Here is a 19,500-nt window from a genome sequence, read left to right as displayed (position 1 = left end):
CAGGCAATGTTGCTGCAGTCTGAATTCAACACTAGGATTGCAAAAGCAGTTGTGTGTGGTGAAGCAGGTTTGTCCCAGTGATTACTTTACTGACTGTTTTTATATTGACCCAGCCTGGTTGACTCAGAAGTTTGTATACACAGAATGATCCTCATGGAAATCTCTCCTAAGAAGAGAAGCTAGTTTCTTTCCAAAAGGTGGCTGTGTGCTGAATTCTTCTGTGATTTCTATCACAGATTTTCCTTTAGTCTCTGGAAGAAACATGTAGAAGAACATTGATGTCCCTACTAGGACAAACATGAAGATGAAGAAACAAAAGGGGCCCAGACTTTCCTGTAAATAGACAAAAATAAGAGAGCCATTACTATGAACAAGTCAAACAGGTAGATTATGGTGAGTTTTCCTGCATCTCCCAATCCAAATCAATTATTAAAATGCTGGATATTTATTAGATGTGTGTGAAGTGGCTCCGATGGCCCACCCTAAAAATGACTCTCTAAATTCCCAATGTGCGCAATGACCAAAAAGACCATCTGTGTTAGCCAATTGCTTTATTCTTCAAAGGTAATACCACATTATCTGCCAGTAATGGTCAATTCACAACTACCTTCAGAGAAGGTTGTGCTCCTGGCAAGCCAAACTGTGATTGCAGCAGGAGTAGCAAAATATTAGAAACCCAATCCCTCATCATGTCCCTCCTTTAATAGTCCCAGTCAGGATCACTCCCCCAATTCCTTTAAAATACACTCATGACTGGTGTTCTGTTCTGCCAACACAATCACTTTTGGTAAAAGCTCCAAAGAGGGACTTCTCAGTGGCTACTCCTTCTTGGTTCTGAATTCCCTTCTCAAAGAAAACCTGAATATGGCTGGCAAAGGTGTTCTGCATATAAGGAGATTTGTAAATACACTGTTGTTCCAGTGTGTATGGGTCCCTGAAGGCCTAAGACCCAGAAGAAAATGGAGAATCAAAAAGCTTTATGGGACTGACCAGACTGAGTATTTTTTGCAGCAAAACAGAGAGGCCGGGAGTGGTTGGAGAAAGGAACATAACAAGATAAGTCCGTGTGAGCTAGAACAGCGCCAAACTGGTCACCCACAGTCCCGATGGATCACTGAGACGGTCTATTAGCTGCATGAGTGGCATTAATTCAAGTGTGGATGAGGCCTCTTGATACTGTTGCTGATGACTGCGAACTTATATTCTTATACTTCTTATTCTTCATATCATAGAATAAATGTTACATGCATAGTCTTTAAAGCCAGATCTCTTTGAGAAGGGCTCTCCTTGGAAACCTGATAGTCTCCTCTTTACTGAATCAAGGACCGCTTTATTCCGGTCACACTGTAACTGTAAATGGCAAAGTGGCAATTGGGCTGCAATTTGGGATATAAATTGCAAATCAGATAAAAGAGAAACAGAGAGTGCAGGAAAAAAAGCAGCAGTTATGTATTGTAAAACTAACCACAGCAAATGGAAAGGTTATTCCAACGACAAAGAGACCTGCCCAATTCAGGCAGCCACCAATCATGAAAGCTGCTGGTCTGGAGGACTGGCTGAAAATTTCCATCATGACAGACATTGTGGCTCCACCTAAGGCAGCAAAAAAGTAGGAATTTTTTTATTAGGTGAGCAAACCCTAGCTCAGGATTTAGAGAGCAACACTGCGCCGTTCAGGTGGGGATGGCTTGCAATGTCAGTTTCACATGGTGATTTGGTGCAGTAGGTGGTGAGGCTGGTATATTTGCTATTCATCAAATCTGCTATCCTAAGCTATAGCCCATATTAATTTGTTATGGTCGCAATATGCACTTGTGATAAATTGCAGAGTTTTTGAGCTGCAGTTCAATATGACTGTCGTGGCTCAGTTCAAGATGATTAGATTGGACACAATAGACAAAATGTGACATGCTTCTTATTCTCCCTTCCCAAACCAATAATGTAGATTTTTCTCCTTTTCCTAGTTAGCTAACCAGCATAGCACTGAACAACTTTTCCTACAAACCGATCATGGAAGTGCTGATGGGCAGCTGTTTTTCATAAAGTTCTGCTTCGTAAGTTCTGCTGCCCTTTTAGCTCTTGCCTCTTGGCAGAGCAGCAGGGGCAGAGGCTGGGAGGGAGTGCCGAGGGTGGCCAGGGGGCTGGCGAAGGCAAGTAGGAGCTGGGCAGAGGAGCGGGGGGGGGGGAGCGGAGAGGAGGGGGCGGGGCCAGAGGGGCCAGGAGGAAGCAGGGGGCGGGGCCACCGGCCTGAGGGGCTGATAAGGCATCATCCCTTGGTCCCTTCCCTGGGGGCTTGGCTCCCCTCCAATTTATTTTTTCTTTCTTTTATCCTTGTGTGTGTGTGTGTGTGTGGGGGTTGTCTGGGAGAACTGGGCGAGTGAGGAGCAGAGCAGCGCAGGACAGACAAGGCGGGGGACCAAGGCAGGGCCTCTGAGGGGTTCCCAATGGCAGACCAGCAGATGGCCCTGGCGGGAGTCACGGGTGTTGCTGTCCGCTGCGACAGCTGCGACACGTTCGCCCTTCTCCCCCAGGAGAGGCAGGGCTACACTTGTCCTGGGTGCAAGCAGGTGTCCCTCCTGGAGGAGGAGGTGCAGTGCCTGAGGGCCGAGAGAGCCCTCCAGGCCCCCCGGGAGCAGCCCCCCTCTGGACAGAGGGTTGAGGGAGAGGCCACGGGAGGAGCAGCCCCAGAGACGTGGAGGCATGTCACCCTCAGGAGGGGGAGGCCAGCACGGCCTCCTCCTTCTCCTGCACCAATCTGGAGCTGGAAAACAGGTCCTCTCTGCTTGGGGAGGCTGGGGCTGTTGAGGCCTCGGGGGCCCAGCAGGACCCCCAGCCTGGGACCACATACGGCAAGAGGGCCGCTGCAGGACGCCCTTTCTGACTCACTCTGTGTCTACGCTTCCATGAATGTTGCTGACTGACATTTTGGTCATTTGGCTCCTTGTTTCCCAACAGTTGCCTGTATGTTGCATTACCAGTGCAATGTACAACCTATCGCGAATGGCAGGCACATAGGTGAGACATCACCATGCCTTATTTTGAGGAAAGACCTCCTATACTCACTTGGTCCAATGCCAAAGAAGACAACAAACAAAAAGACCATGATGATACTGCAATGAGACATCCAGTGAAATGTATTCTGGGAAAGGCAAACAAAGAGAAAGTTGATTATTACAGGGTATTAATAGGATGACAAAACTAAAAATGCCCCCATACTTTTGACTATTCACTCCCCCCATGATGTGGGCCCATCTGGCAGAAAGAGCCATAAAATACGGGCAGCAACACAGAATGCTACACAAGAAAGCTGGTAGCAAAAGGCTTCTAGCAATTACATAGAGGAGACTATGATAAAAACACTAGCCAGAGATAATTTCATTAACCTGCAGAACAGACTGACTTATGCATGCAATATTAAGAAAGGGTGTTACATATATGTAGCACTGCCTGCATTAACATTGCATGGGTCTGCCCACTGTCCTGAGTAGGAGGGAAAGGGTTAATGGTATAGACAAAAGGAGGCTGACCTGTCTACTTGAGCTGTACCTTTCCTGCCCCTTTTCTTCTCAAACCACACCTGAAAAGGCAGAAGGACCACATGACTATTTGTCCCCCACCCCCTTGCCTGAAGAGAAGCAGCATGGTCCTCATTTCCTCTTCTAAGTTAGCCAGCTAAAAATGGACACCGATCCTGTTAAGCATAATGTTTTCAGCCATGCTGACAGACGCCTTTCAGAACAACTCCTTGGGAGTCAGCCTGAAATACAGGACCGATGGGAAACTGTTCAACCTGCGAAGACTCCAGGCTGTCACCAAGATAAAGGAGACTGTGCTACGAGACCTCCTTTTTGCTGACGACTGTGCCCTGAATGCTGGATCAGAGCAGGAAATGCAAGCCAGCATGGACAAATTTGCAGTAGCATGCGACAACTTCAGCCTCCTCATCAACACAGAGAAAACCAAAGTGATGCATCAGCCAGCTCCGAAAGCCCAATACCAAGAGCCCACCATCACAGTGAAGGGACACAAGCTGCAAGCAGTGGACCAATTTACATACCTTGGCAGCACCCTTTTCCGCGCAGTGACAATTGACATCGAGGTCAACTGCAGAATCGCCAAGGCAAGCTCTGCATTCAGCAGACTGCTGACCAAAGTGTGGGACCGCCGTGGAATAAGCCTTGCTACAGAGCTTAAAGTCTACTGAGCAGTAGTGCTAACTACCCTGATGTGTGCCAGGGAGACTTGGACTGTATACAGGAGGCACGCTAAGCAACTGAACCACTTCCACACGACTTGCCTCCGCAGACTTTTGAGGATCCGGTGGCAGAACGAGGTGCCAAACACTAAGGTCCTCTCCAGAGCAGGCCTGCCGTCAGTTCACACGCTGCTGATGAAAGCCCAGACACGCTGGGCAGGCCATGTTGCAAGGATGCCAGACCACCGCATCCCCAAACAGCTCTTCTATGGTGAGCTGTCTCAAGGAAAGCAATCGCACGGGGGACAAAAGAAGCAATACAAAGACACGCTGAAAGCCTCTCTCAAGCCCCTGGTTATCGACACCACCTCCTGGGAGACACTGGCACAAGACCGATCGACACGGCGCACGCTGATCCACCAAGGCTGCCAAACGTCTGAAGCCGGAAGGACAACCATAGCACAAGAGAAGCGAGCGCTCCGTAAATCCAGAGTTGCAAACGTTGCAACAGTGGTGCCCACACATGTCTGCCTGACATGTGGCAGAACACTCCGTGCCTGTACTGGCCTTATCAGCCACCTGCAGACACACCGTGGACAGCTCACAACCCGTTAGATGTCAAGGTCCTCATCGAAAACGATGGACGAACATCATCATCAAGTTAGCCAGCTAAAAATGGACCTTCCTGCCTGAATATACCAACCTGTCTCCCTTCTGCATCTTACCAATGGACGTTTCCAAGTAAATAAGCCTTTTTAAAAACCTTTGTTTAAAAGCCTCTCAGCACAGAGCCTGATGACTCCAGGTGCAAGCAGGAGCCTCTTAACGAAATTTGCTGTTTAATGGTTAACACTGCTGAACCGATATATAACCAAATATATATCCAACAGGTTCCCAACACTGAGGTGCTTTTCTCCCCAGGATTATCTGGCCCACAAGCTCCAGGAACTCTTAGATTATCTGGACCGATTTTGGTAGGAGCTGAGACTGGGTTTTGCCAAGGAAATAGCTTTGGTTCCCTTGTATGGTGACTTATGTTGGATGAAAGACAGCACGAGAATGACTTTGCTGCTGCTTCTGGATCTCTTAGTGGTTCTCAGTACCATCAGTCTTTGTGTCCTCCTGGGAAAACGGTTTGAGCTGGGAATAGAGGAGTGCTGTGCTGCTTGCTTGTGTGCTTTCCCCCATGCGGATGACTGGCTCCAGAAGGTGGTACTGTGTGCACTTCTGGACACCTAAGTTTTAAAAAGATGCAGAAAGGCTGAAAAGGGTATAGAGGATGGTGACAAGGATGATTCAGGGACCGGAGACAAAGCCGTACGAGGCAAAGCCCTGTGAGGAGAGACTGAGAGAACTGGGCATGTTTAGCCTTGAGAAGAGAAGACTTGGGGAGATATGATAGCACTCTGTATCTAAGCTGTCACAAAGAGGAAGGACAGGATCTCTTCTTGTTCATTCCAGTGTAGGACATGGAATATTGGACTTGTTAAAAGAAACGAGACTTAAACTAGACCCTAGGAAGAATTCTGTGACTGTTGGGGGAGTACCACAAAGGAACCTGGGAAGTTCTGGACTCTCTCTCACTGCAGACATTCAAAAAGTGTTTGGACACTCATCCAAATGAGATGGCGTGACTTAATGTCCTGCAATAGCAAGGGGTTGTCCCTCCTAAATTTTTTGTCCCTTGTGGAAAGACAATAAATTCCTCCTTAGAGATTACTTTGCAATTTGCTTTCTTCTTCTGAATAGCCTCATCAAGAATATCTGGTAGCCCCATTGAGAGCACCTGAATCAGAATAAATAAGTGAAGAAATAAAAATAAAATAATAGTTGGAATCTACTTCAAGGAACTTAGTAAGATGAGGATGAAACTTCAATTATCCCAATTTCTGTTGGGAGATATATTTTGCCAAGTGTCCCCTAAAAGAAATTTTGCCAAGTATCCCTATTTAAATGAATTTAGTTCTAAATAAAAAAGAAAAGAAAGATGGATGGCAGATAACTTTCTTCTAGAAAAAATGGAGGTAGGAACAAGAGAATTGGCTGTCCTCAACTCAGTATTGACAAGTAGGGATAACTTAGTGGATAACTTAGTCTTTGACAAAGCGACATTTTATTAGTGAAATACAGTGGTACCTTGGCTCACAAACTTGATCTGTTCCAGGACTCTGGTTGTGACTCAAATTGGTCGTGAACCAAGTTAAATTTCCCCATAAGGTTCAGCGTAAATAAGGTTAATCCATTCAGTAACTATTTTTTTTAAATCAACAATGTGAAGCAAAGTGACAAAGAACAACCAAGATAGCGGCCACCTCCCCCACCCACGCCAGCACGACTGTGATAGCGCTTGTCATCCCTGCACACGCCTGTCATCCTGGCACGTTTGGGTGGGGAGGGAGAGACGGGAGAGAACGCGTGTGCGTTTGGGGAGCGGGGAGACAGGCGCCGTCGTGCTGGGGGCGGAGGGGCAGGTGGCTGGGATCACAGTTGTGCTTGTGCAGGGAAGACCTCGGCCATCTCCCCCACCCCGCTGCCCTCAGCATGACTGCACCATCTCCCCACTCAGGGTGGGGGGATGGGGGGTGGCCACGATCGTGGTCGCCACCCAGTGCAGGCAGGGTCTGCGACCTGAGTCAAAATTTTAATGAAATTTTTGCTCACAACCCGATTCAGTCACGAGCTGAGGCGCCACTGTAGCCAAAAGCGGGCTAGACGGAGCAACTGTGCAGGAGAACGTGGGCACTCCCGCCCTGGAGGCAGCTGGCCCGGTGCTATTTATCAGGGGTGCCTTGCCTGGAGCAGGGCCTTGGGCTTGATGGCCTTAGAGGTTTCTTTCAACTCTATGATTCTATGATTCTCCGCTTGTGAGATCAATAGGACTAAATGCAGCTGCCTAGCTCTCTTAATTCCCTCTGACTTCTGTCAGCATGACAGAAAGTAGGGAAGAAGAGAAAACTTGGGCCCTTTCTCAGCAGGAGTGAAGCCCTGATGTTCCAAGCAAAACAAAAACCGTAGGGCAGCTAATTCCTCGCCCTTCCTAATTTCAACAGAAGAGGAGCTAGCTGAGTGCTGAGCCTGCTCTGTGGCCCAGTGAGCACTAGAAAGAAATGCCCAGGCGCCTTTTCCATCTTACCTGCACAGACAGAGTCACAGTGAGGAGGAGCAGCATGGCGGCCATCATGCCACAGCCTTTCCACAGGAGGGGCCTCCGGCCAAACCTTTCAATGGCAAAAATCTGAAGGAGGGAAAATATTGGCAATTTTCTGTGAGCAGGTATCTGGGACATTTCTGAGTATAAATCTATTTTAAAAATCACATTATTTTTCCTGCTATAAAATACCTCACTGAACATGTTGCTTAAAACAGAAACAGATTTGAAGCTGAAATAATAATTAATAATAATAATGCAAGCAGCAAATATAGGGGAGAGCAGATGGTAGGCCCCTCTGGGAGACAGAATGCCACATTCTGCAGCAGAGCTGAGGACATTTCAGAAAGGGTATAAGTTCAACAACAGACACTTCCGCCCATAGTAGTGTTTCCTTGTGTGTATTGGTATATTTATTCTTAAGAATCTTGAACAGATTCTTCCTAAGGCACTGGATTCCTGCATTTTCCCTGCCATCATTCTTTTTTTAAATCTTTTTAAAATAGATTGAAAAAAGAAATTTCTATTCATGTTTCTTTTTAAAATAGAAAACCTTCTAATCCATGTTTAAAACCTCAATTGCATACAACAGCCCAAACATTTATTAAACCACTGTCCCTCCATTGACATTTTGCCAGCCTTCATGCCACTGGCATTTCTCGTACTGCCCCCATTTCCGTCTCTGGTGAAACTGACACATCTTCCTTTGGGCACTAGCCTTGTCTCCTGCCCTGACAGCTTGCTTTTTCACTGGTCTTGACAAGTTGTTTCGAGATGCCTGATGCTGAAAAGTTTAAACTAGGATGATTTGGAATTAAGGTTGCCCAGATGAGGAAGGAAAAAGGGGTTAAAGGTTAATTTCTCAATGATATTCTAATTTACTGACCAAAGATGCATAGCATCACAAGAGCCCAGTGACAAGCGAGGATGCACTGATCACTGTAGGAGAGGGTTCGGAAATATTACTATAAACATCTGAATGATGATAAAAGATATTTGTGCAAGTGAGGCAATAGAGTGAGGGAGTCACACTTCCAAAATAAAAAGTCTGGTCTTACACAGAGCAAAGAAGAGGCAAGCTCACAGAATCCAATGCCCAGTGCCATGTAAGGAATGAGGTCCTCTTCTAAACCAGCATTGCGGAACACTTCAAATGCATAGAAATAGACCTATAGAAAAACAGACTGATGCCAAAGAGGGCAAAAACCTTTTTCTGGCAGATCAATATGCATCTCTCAGCAGCTTTTGGGACTCTGGATTTGCACATGCTAGCAGTTCTGCTCTAGCCACAACAAATATACAGAATGGCAGAGGTGAATACACAATATAAGGTGTGCATTGTATGATTTTGTTGGATGTATTTTTTCTGGGTTGGGGTCCTTGGACTGCCCGTAAGTACTGCTTAAAGTTTCAGTGGTTATTTCAGAAGCAAATGTCCTGGGAGGGAGAAGCCTCATTTTCTTCTGGAACCAAGACTCAGAGAGCATTCCTGGCACTTAACAGTCTAACACTCCACATTCTAAACCTGTTTCTCCTTGTTTTGCCTCCTGTTATTCTCATATTCACCCCTCATTATCTAATCTAGTCCAGCCAGTCAGGACTCAGCCTGCTGCCTCATAGCTCTAGGGCAGAGGTCCTCAAGCTTTTTCAATGGGGGCCAGTTGAAAGGTGCCTGTGCTGGGTGTGGGCCGATGAGGGGGTGGGGGGCACGCCCAGGGCGCGCGGGCGAGGCAAGGCGAGGCGGGAGCCGGCGCGCCCAGGGGCGGGCAGAGAGGCAGCGGCTGGCTCTCTTGGAGATCGTTTTCTCTGAGCAAGTCCAAAATGATCTTTGCACAGGCAAGCCCCCACCTCCCCAGGTGCGCGGCGAGGTGGGCGGCGGCAGGGGCAGGTGCGGCGAGTCTGAGACCTCTGAGGCGGGCCGGATAAATGGGCATGGCGGGCCGTCGTTTGAGGACCCCTGCTCTGGGGCTTTCAGGCAAATAACTTCTTTAGAGAAGCCAAAAAATGTGAAGGCGGGACTCTAGGAGAGACAGTGAGGTGTAGGGGTTTTAGATCGGAGTACCTGGGTTCTAGTGTCACTTCGGCCATGACTTTGGGCCGGTCACTGACTTTTAACCTAATCTGCTTTACAGGATCCTTGGAAATAAATAATCAGTGCATAATAATGATAATAATAGTACATTGCCACCTTTCTGACCATGCCCAGGGGAAATATTCCAGGCATTGAACCAAGACACGTAACTGCATTGATACCAGAGAGCTGCAGGGTGAGGATGATAGCAACAAGAATATGCAGCTGTCGGCGCAGGCCTCCATTTCTGAGCAGCTCTCCTGCACTTAGTGTGTTGCACCCTGTGTCCCTCTCCTTCTTCAGATCACTGAGTTCCTCCTGATGGTCCCCTGGGCCCCAGAGCTGGTGCATGGCTGCACAAACAGAAAAGAGGAGATGTCTTCATGCCAGATACAGAAGTGGAGGGGCTGGGAGGGAGCTGCTGGACCCCGGCTCTTTCTCCTTCCCAAATAACCTCAGTGGAGCACAGACAAATGAAATGCTGAAACAAGTTATCCCTCCTAAAGAAGTAAATTGTGTAGTGGGCCTAAGATCAGAGAGAGAATGGGGGTGGGTGATCTGCCACACAAGACTGTGTTCTGATCTATCCTTGGCTTCCAAATCATCTCAGGTAGCAGAGATTAAGAGCCATACTGAATATAAAACGTGAAACTTGTATATCTTAGCAGCGTCCCTCATACAAAGTTGTGGGGGGGGCGCATTTTTGGAGAAGGAGATGTGGCTAAGAGGGGATGCTTTACATTTGCCTAGCCTGATTCTCTTCTTCAGTGATCCCTTTCAGGGGTTTTTTTAAATAGGTTCCCAACAAGCTCCAAACTAGCCAATGGACCCCAGTTCAAATCTCATTAGCTTCAGTTAGTCTCTTTCATCCTAAACCACCTCTTAGTTACAAGGACAAGAGGGCAATATTTTCCCTGAACTCCCCAGAGGAAAAATGAGGCAAAAGTTAATAAAATGAGGGGCGGGGGAGCCAATCTTAAGCTATAGAGAAAAAGTTTGAGTGATTTGGGAAAAAGAACTGATAGGCATGGGAATCCTTTAAGTGCTGGCATACATTGTTCTCTGGCTCTCTCTCCATCTCTCCCTTCTTCCTCCCCCAATTACCTATTGTCTTGGTGAACACGGCTTACATCTCAGGCGGTTGTGTTCAATTTGCTAAGGAACCCTGTGAAAAACTTACCCTTCAAGCAGCCTCCTTCATCCCCTTTCTGGATTAAGAGGTATGGTGGAGACTCAGGGAAGAACGGCAGGGCCAGCAAATGGAGCAGGGCTATCGCACCGATAGAGGCCAGGAGCCACGGCCAGGAGGATTCTGTTCCCAGAAGCTCCCTGGAGAGCAGGAGAGCCAGAAATCGGGAGCCGTGCCTAGGCAAAGCCTCCAAGCTTTCCAAGGAAAGCACCACCTCCTTTCTCCTTTCCAAAGATGCTTGTGTACCTGAGCCCTAGAATTTGGCCCAAGGATTTTCCCAGGGACCAAAAGAATCCTGATGTGGCATTAGCAAATCCTCGTAGCTTCTTGGTGGAAATTTCACCAGCATACTGAGGATGAATGGTCATGCAGAACCCTGGAAAGAAGGAAGGACAATATAAAAATAAGATTCAAGAATAAAACAATGCCACAAAAGTTTTCTGGTACTGGAATTGTTGCATCTACCCTAACAATGCAACTGGGCAGCTATCTGACAGGGATTGTTTAACTTGGAGTCCTGCTGCGAGGAAGGGTTTAGACCCGATGACCCTCTGGCCCCTTCCAACTCTATGAAACTTATTTATTTATTTATTTACATTTTTATACAGCCCCCACAGCCAAAACTCTCAGATCTCAATTCTCTCACACCCAGGCTGCTTGCTCAATATTTTACATATACACCCAAAGCACTTTCAGGTGGTTATTGATACCTAAAGAATTAGGGTTAGAATCAAAAAATTCTTAATTGGCATCAGAAACAGCTTGCTCCTATAGTGAATTCACTAAAAGGCATTTAATAGCAAATAACACAGACCACGAACTATTTGCTTTTAGAGTCCTTTGCCAAAAGCCAAGAATGTACACAGAGAACTGGTAAGGTCCAGCTAGTTAGTGGATGGCAAAATGCTCAGTTCCTACTTCACCTCAGTTTTTTCCCACAAGAAGCTTTGAGTTTGGTTATATGGGGTGCAGTTCCTTTTTGTATACATGTATATATGCAAACATGTAGTCATTTTATATAAAGTTATAGTAATTTTACATATACAAGCACATATACATGCAACTAAATACATACAGACAGGTATTTACTAGCCTATTTCTTAATGACGTGCTGCTGGTTTATTCTTCCATTTGGGATATTTCTGCCTGCACTTTTCAAGAACCCAATACCTGTATTAACACTACATGGTTCTGCCTGTAGCCAGAGAGTACAAGGGTTAATGCTACAGACAAACTGAGACTGTTCAATTCTCCTCTCACCTCACAGGGAAAGGCAAAGGGGTCACTGGGCCAGTTCCCGCCTCTCCATGTGCGCTTCCTTCTCCTTTCTCTAAGCTAACAAGCCAACAACGAACCTTTCCTTTTCAGCCAAGATATCCTGCATGACCATACAAATATCACTCCTTCGTGCAAGTTACATAATGGACCTTTGTGGACCCTGTTTATGGGTCCCTCAGTGTGGTTTCTAACAGATTCAGGTGCAAACAAAAGCTTATTAACGAAATCTGCTGTTTAAGGCTTTCCTCTGCTAAACATATATAACACCAAATATGCAATGGATTCCCATTGTCATGTGTAAAGCGACTTGCCCCCTCAACGATTTTCTGGGAGTGCTTGCACGAAGGAAAAGTCTTACCTGCACTCACTCCAAAGAGGAATCGACCGATCAGAATCATCTCAAAGGACTTGGCTCTCTTGCTGAGCCCCACAAGAAGGGCTGTTACTAGGATGAGCAGGTCTGTGCCCAGGAGGCTCTTCTTTCTGCATCCGGCCACGGCACAGGAAACAGGTGAGCAGGGGGAAATAGCATTACTCATCTTTCTCTTCCACAGAGCAACAGCCCCCTTGAGTCTGCAGCACCCCAACGACACCCCTGCACTCGCCAGAGCATTCTTGCATTCTTCACCTTTCTGCCATCATGACCACCATGTTTGGAAAAGAGCATCATATAGTGGTGAGTCATAATTCCATTTAGGGTAGCTACTCCCAGGTAATTCCCATTATGCTCGGTGGCATTTAATTCTGACATAGGATTGCATTGTCATTTTATAGATTCTTTTCAATGTCAAGGTTACAAGGAAAGTTACAGCTATGCTAAAATACAATATAACCACAATAATAAAATAATAGCTAAATGACACAGGAATTCGAACACTGGAAATTTGAAACATACTGGTATAGAATTAATAAAATTCAAGAAAGGATAATCTTGCAGGTACAGGGGAGGCCACAGTGTTATTTGGAGCTCCAGCCTATGACCTCCCTCAACACCTAGGGACTCCAGAGGCTGAACTCCTGCCCTGGCCCTCCTTGCAGCCAGTGCAGAAAGAACAGTGCCAACTGGGCCTCAGAGAGGTTGGAAAGTACAGTAAAACCTTGGATTGCGAGCATAATTCGTTCCGGAAACATGCTTGTAATCCAAAGCACTTGTATATCAAAGCGAATTTCCCCATAATGTAAATAAGGCTAATCTGTTCTGTAATTTTTTTTTTTAATCACACAAATTTGAAGCGGGCGCACTCAGGGGGGGGGGCGGGCGTGCTGGGGGGGGGGGAGGGGGCATCATGGGTGGAATGGGGGGGGGGGCACAATTGCAGGCATGCTGGGGGGGAGGTGGGCACAATTACAGGCTCGCTTGGGCGGAGGGAGACAATGCTGTACTCACACCCGCAGCAAGAGACAGGAGAACTGACGCTCAGTTGTGATGTGACGCTCGGAAGGCAAAGCACAGGTAATACTCGTACTGCAAGACTTTGCTCATTTGTCAAGTTAAATTTAGAAAAACTTTTTGCTCGTCTTGCAAAGCACTTGCAGACCAAGTTGCTCGCAACCCAAGGTTTGACTGTAGTGTGCTGGGGATAGGAAGGAGAGACTGGGTCCCAGGGCTTCTGCAGAGTCCTATCGTTGTCCCAGTCCCGTTCCTTCCCTTGCTCACTTGACTCGTATGGCCACTGCCAAACCTCCCTTCATACATTGGATGCACGTGCGTTTCCAAGTTCAGTGGTTTATGTGTATTTAAAGTGGAAAATGTTGGATTGCGCACATTGAGTTTTGTTTTGGGCTGTGAGGAAATGCTTTGGAAGCTGTATAGCTTGTTTCCATACTTTCCAAATTTCACGGTCAGGAAGCCACTGAAGACACAGCCCATGAAACCTCCTACTCCATAGATGGACACAATGACTGACCACAGGAACAGGAGGGTCTTTTCGTGGAGGGAGGATCCAGTTCGCTCAAACCAGGTTTCATTCATAAACTTCTTAATATACTGAGATGGAACAGAAAGGTGTTTTGATTATTAAGGCTACATTATCATTCTGCACTTTTACCTCTTCATGAGGATTTGCATTGACCACCCAAAGATAATCTGGTAAACGATAGTTTAGGGCTTGGCTTTATGGTATTTCTTTGCAAACTGCTTTGCTTTTCAATAGAAAAGACATGGTATAAATACTAATAACCCTAAACCCAATTTGGTGGTTGTTTTCCAATTGAGATTGCCATTTCTTCTTTCCTGAACTGTGATTTTGGGGCAGTAGGTAAAAACGCAGCAAGTCTTTTCAGAAGAAGGAAGCACTTCTTCTGGTTGCCTGCACTGCCCTTTCCTCCTCACACACTCCCCTCCCTTCTCCTTTCCTCCTCTCTAGATTAAAAATTGCCTTCTTTGTCATGCTGAGGAAATCTTATGCCTTGCAGGAACAGGGAGTACAGTGTTCCACGCCATCCAACCTCACAATACTGGAGGCCACCTTATACTGAACTCAGACCTTGCCTGATAGGCCTCAGCAGGTCTCCCTTCGGAGATGCAGGCAGGCTTCCTTTCTGACCCTAGAGATCAGACCTGGGACCCTTTTGTGTGCCCGAAAAGGAATCTCCCCACAAGAGTACCAGTTCCTTTCCCAAAAGGGTGTTCTGTTCTTTCAATTAATTCACAGGAGAAAACCTCATTAACAGGAAATGTTAGCCTGTTAAACTGAAGCCAATATACTTTCAGTATATCAGTCAGAACTGGCATGAAAGTTCAGTTCAACCAGCAGTCACCAACCCATTCCTTGTGCCTACAAGCTGGCCTAGTGAAGCCTGAGGGGACTGCCTTGGCTTAGGAGACGAGGGGCCAACCACTCCTCAAGAGGAGATGCTCTTACCACAGAGGGGCTGTTGATGGCCGATATCTGATAGCCAACGGGCAGGCTCCCACCAATTCCCAGCACAAGGATCATTTGAAAAAACATCTGATATTGAACCTGCAAGGGAAGATTATGCTCAAAAGCAAGCCAAGGAAAAATACATTTATCATCCCTCCCTTCAAGCCTTGTTTTGTTTTATATTTTCGTTTTCTTCTTCTTGTAAGCCATCCTGAGACGCTTATGGTGGACGGCCTTTAAAGGCTTTTAATAAAATAAATAATAAAAAATATACTCTTATGGTATGACTAAACCATAGTGATTTGAAGAAATGAAGCTCAGCACAAGAACATTCCAGGTTCTCCCAGTAAATTAAATTCAGCTTGGAGCACAAATGAGGTTAAAGATATTTTACCAGCATACCACATGGTTATTTGATGGGTTTTGGAAATTCCATGAAATAAAGTCAAGTAAACTTCATGGAACATTGTTTTTTAAGTCAAATGGACAAGCAAGGAGAAATACAATGCCGCCGCCTGGTCCACAATTAATGGATGAATTTCAGTTATTGCTGCCTGATGATGTGGACAAGGTGCTTGGACAAGTACGTCCCACCACTTGCCTATCGGACCCTTGCCCATCTTGGTTAATAAACAACGCCAAGCACGGGATTGGGATCTGGATCTTGGAAGTGGTTAACGCTTCTCTGAGGGAGGGTCGGGTACCTGCCTCTTTAAAGGAGGCGGTAGTCTGACCGGTCCTGAAGAAAGCGTCACTGGATCCAGAGATGGCCACCAATTATAGACCAGTGGCCAACATCCCGTTTTTGGGCAAGGTGTTGGAGCCAGTGGTGGCGGGACAACTCCAAGCACTCTTGGATGAAACTGATTATCTGGACCCATTTCAGTCAGGCTTCAGACCCGGGTACGGTACTGAATCTGCCTTGGTCGCCCTGTATGATGACCTGTGCAGGGAGAAGGACAGGGGGAGTGCATCCCTGTTGGTTCTTCTGGACCTCTCAGCAGCTTTCGATACCATCGACCACGGTATCCTTCTGGATAGGCTAGCGGGAGTGGGGGTCAGAGGCACTGCTCTGCAGTGGTTCCCCTCTTATCTCAATGACCGTTTCCAGAAGGTGGTGCTGGGGGACTATGGCTCTGCGCCATGGCAGCTATGCCATGGAGTACCACAGGGGTCCATTTTGTCCCCTTTGCTGTTTAACATCTACATGAAACCGCTGGGAGAGGTCATCAGGAGGTGTGGGCTGCGGAATCACCAGTACACTGATGATACCCAGCTCTACCTCTCGTTTTCCACCAATCCAGGTGAGGCAGTGGCTGTGCTGAACAACCGGTGCCTGGCTGAGGTAATGGGCTGGATAATCTGAAGCTCAATCCAGACAAGACGGAGGTCCTGTTGGTCGGTGGATCGAGCTTCGGAGAGGGTGAACTGAACCTAGTCCTGAATGGGGTTGCACTCCCTCTTAGGGACAAGGTCTGCAGCTTGGGAGTGCTCCTCGACCCAGAGCTTTCACTGGAAACTCAGGTGACAGTGATGGCAAGCAGCGCTTTCAGCTTCGGCTGATCCATCAGCTGCGCCCCTACCTGGAGTACGACTGCCTGGCGACAGTGACACATGCGTTGGTGACTTCCCGACTTGACTTCTGCAATGCGCTCTACGTGGGGCTACCCTTGAAGACGGTCCGGATACTTCAATTGGTTCAGAATAGAGCTGCCAGGCTGTTGACGGGACTGGGCGTTATGCTCACATGACTCCAGTCCTCCGTCAGCTTCACTGGCTTCCCATTGAAGTCTGGGCCCAATTCAAGGTGTTGGTGATCACTTATAAAGCCCTAAACAGCTTGGGTCCTGGCTACCTGAAGGAGCGCTTACGTCCATATATGCCCACCTGCCCCCTGAGATCAGAAGAAGAGGCCCTTCTCCGGGAACCTTCCGTGAAGGAAATTAGGAGGATAGGTACTCGGAGGAGGGCTTTCTCTGCTGTGGCGCCCAATCTATGGAATGCGCTCCCCAGAGAGGTCCGCCTGGTGCCGTCGTTATTTATTTTTTGGCGCCAGGCGAAGACCTTTTTATTCAAGCGTCATTTTAATTGCTAATGTTATTTTTATTTTAAAGTTTTTTGGCCAGGATGACTTATTTTATACAATTACGTGTATTTTATATTGCTATTTATGTATTTTAATTTATCTATTTGTAAGCCGCCCCGAGGCTTCGGTGAAAGGGACAGCCTAGAAATTTTCTAAATAAATAAATAAATAACTACTCAGATCGGATAGGCAGGCTGGCGGCTATGCTGGATGATGGGACCTCACATGCCTCCTCAGGGCAAGATGATGACGAAGAAAGACTGACCTGGGGCCACTTGACTCCTGCCTCCAAGCCGAGGGGCTGGCTAGAGTGTCGCACCGCAAAGGAGCACAGACTGCCTGAGGCTCCATGCCAAGGGGAACGGGGGGGGGGTTGCCCCACGGGTGGCAGCAGCCTGCCTTGTGCCGCAGGAGCGTCTCCGCGTGCAGGCCGGGCCCCACACCCCTCGATCCACTCTTGGGTTTGACGCGTGAGGCACAACTGGCACCTGATGTGGCCGCGGCGGTGACACTCATCACAGGGCATGTGTGACTCACCAGTGTGGCGCACAGCCCCTCCATCAGGTTCACAAGCGTGCTTGCAGAAGCAAAGAGCCGCTGGCCTCCGAACGGGTTCCTTGCTGCTGTGCGGGCAAAAACTGCAGCACCCAAGTCATGAATTCCAGCTACTTGGCTGTGCCCACTTGCTTCCATTGGTCGAAACTGAAAATTAATCAACCATTAATATATGCACTGCACCAGAGTGCAACGCTTCACAGTGGAAAAGGTGAAGCTTACTGAACTCTGAAATCTAAACACATCGGCCTTCTCTACTGGTTGTGATCATTGTTCTCCTGTGATTTCAGAAAGAAAATTCAAGGTGATCTTAATAGGTTGGACTGCTAGACTGAAAACAAAAGAATGAAATTCACTAGGGACAAATGCCAAGTTCTGCACCAAGGAAAAAGAAACCAGATGCATTACAAGATGGGGAATACTTGGCTCAGCAATGCTGCAAGTGAGAGGGAGGGTGGTGACCCGGTGGAGGGCCTTCTCTGTGGTGGCATCCTGATTGTGGAACATGCTCCCCAGAGAGGTTCACCTGGTGCTGACACTTTTTTCCTTTCTGTGTCCGGAGAAAACATTTTTATTTTACCATTATTTTAATGTTTAATCTGTTTTAATGTGGCTTTCATATTATTGTATTACTGGATTCTGTGCCCTATTTTCTGTTGCTTTGTTGTAATCCATCCCAAGACACCAGTAGATGGACAGTGTATAACAAACAAACAAAAGTCCTAAACAAGCAAAGAAATATACAGTTCCACCATTCGGAGCATCTTCAACTCCTTCTGATTTGTTGTGAGTTCTGGTTTGTTTAATAGAATGTCTTTTTTCTCATGAACCAATAACCATTTTGTATGTGTCAGGACCAATTGAACAAAACCTTTGCCCTAACCCTAAAAGAACAGCTTTTAAGAAGCTGTTAAACATAATATGAACAGCTTCTAAGTCATGGGTCCTCAAACTACGGCCCGGGGCTGGATCCAGCCTGCCATGCCCATTTGGGCCTGCCGCGTGTGCGCCCCACCCCGCCACCGCCCGCCTTGCCTCGCATGCCGGAGGCAGCGGTTTGCTTGTTGAGAGAAAACGATCTGCCTTGTGTGCCCGCCTCGTGGCGCAGGCCCTCCCCTGCCCGCACCTCGCCTCACCGTGCCTCATCGCACGTTCCACCCCCACCTCAGCCCCTGCCTCCTCATCGGCCCGCACGCACCACCGGCACCACCTTTCCGGCCCGTGCCCAGCACCGGCACCTTTCGACTGGCCCCCTGGTGGGAAAGTGTGAGGACCCCTGTTCTCAGTCTTGCTCGCCATCACAGTTTGCCTCTCCTCTGGAAGGATGCTCTTATATATGCTTTACCTTTCCTGAAGGTTCATTCCGTACTGTGGTGCCAGAACCCCAATCACTACCTATATTGCTACTGATCCACACCCCTCCTTTGGGGCATACCTTCGGCATGCTAATACTGGCCTTTTCGGAAGGGTCTTCTTTCTCTGTTATTTTAAATTGCCACTGTTTTCTCTTAATGGGCCATTGGCAAAGGGTAGCATCATCCCCCAGCGGATCCACAAACCCCTGGCCAAACTGTATGTAACTGGTAGGTTCTAAAAGCTTTTTGTATACTCTGACTAGTTACATCAGGGGTCCTTAAACTTTTTGAACAGGGGGCCAGTTGAAAGGCTGCGGTGACCTTCGAGGGCCAGTGTGGTGCAGGTGCCTGGGGATGCGGGCCGGTGAGGTACACGAGGTGGCCTCGGGCATGCGGGGTGGTGGCTCGCTCGCTCAGGTATCTCCCAGCGAGTCCAAAACCATCTCTGAGCGAGCGAGCCACTGCCTCCCCGCCCACACAGCAAGCGTGCGCACGGGCAGCAAACAGCGGCCCGGGCCGAATGGATGACCGTGGCGGGCTGGATCCATCCCGTGGGCTGTAGTTTATTTATTTATTTATTTAGAAAATGGCTATGCCGCCCTATTCGCTGAAGCCTCAGGGTGGCTCACAAATATATCAATTAAAATATTATACAGTAAAAATATAAAACAAGTTAACAATATAAAATAAGTTGCCCTGGCCAAAGAATAAAATAAAGAATTAGTATTAACAGTTAAAATGACGTTTGAATAAAAAGGT

General features: G+C 47.4%; 1 protein-coding gene across 1 annotated transcript; it reads right to left on the bottom strand.

Annotated features, from left to right (window-relative positions):
* Positions 1–123: 123 nt before the first annotated feature.
* Positions 124–17,524, bottom strand: LOC123030325 (solute carrier family 2, facilitated glucose transporter member 11-like). Its single transcript, XM_044444175.1, has 12 exons — positions 17,369–17,524; positions 14,746–14,844; positions 13,708–13,868; positions 12,240–12,364; positions 10,850–10,979; positions 10,595–10,743; positions 9,586–9,767; positions 8,402–8,512; positions 7,329–7,430; positions 3,064–3,139; positions 1,466–1,593; positions 124–333 (listed from the first exon to the last, which is right to left on the bottom strand). Exons 1-12 carry the CDS (start codon positions 17,522–17,524, stop codon positions 124–126), a joined length of 1,629 nt encoding a protein of 542 aa, XP_044300110.1.
* Positions 17,525–19,500: the final 1,976 nt, after the last annotated feature.

Source organism: Varanus komodoensis, unplaced genomic scaffold, assembly GCF_004798865.1.
Source record: "Varanus komodoensis strain SLA01 unplaced genomic scaffold, ASM479886v1 scaffold44_3, whole genome shotgun sequence".
Lineage (NCBI taxonomy): Eukaryota > Metazoa > Chordata > Lepidosauria > Squamata > Varanidae > Varanus > Varanus komodoensis.
This window is presented reverse-complemented; position numbering and strand designations above follow the sequence as displayed.

What these genes read in the sequence shown, in the direction of transcription:
- LOC123030325 (XM_044444175.1), bottom strand. Translation starts at nt 17,524, where the DNA reads ATGGAAGCAAGTGGGCACAGCCAAGTAGCTGGAATTCATGACTTGGGT. An exon ending in TGAAGGAGGCTGCTTGAAGG is followed by an intron (nt 9,768 to 10,594) that starts GTAAGTTTTTCA and finishes CTGTTTGTGCAG; the next exon opens with CCATGCACCAGCTCTGGGGC. An exon ending in TAACCTTTCCATTTGCTGTG is followed by an intron (nt 334 to 1,465) that starts GTTAGTTTTACA and finishes GTCTATTTACAG; the next exon opens with GAAAGTCTGGGCCCCTTTTG.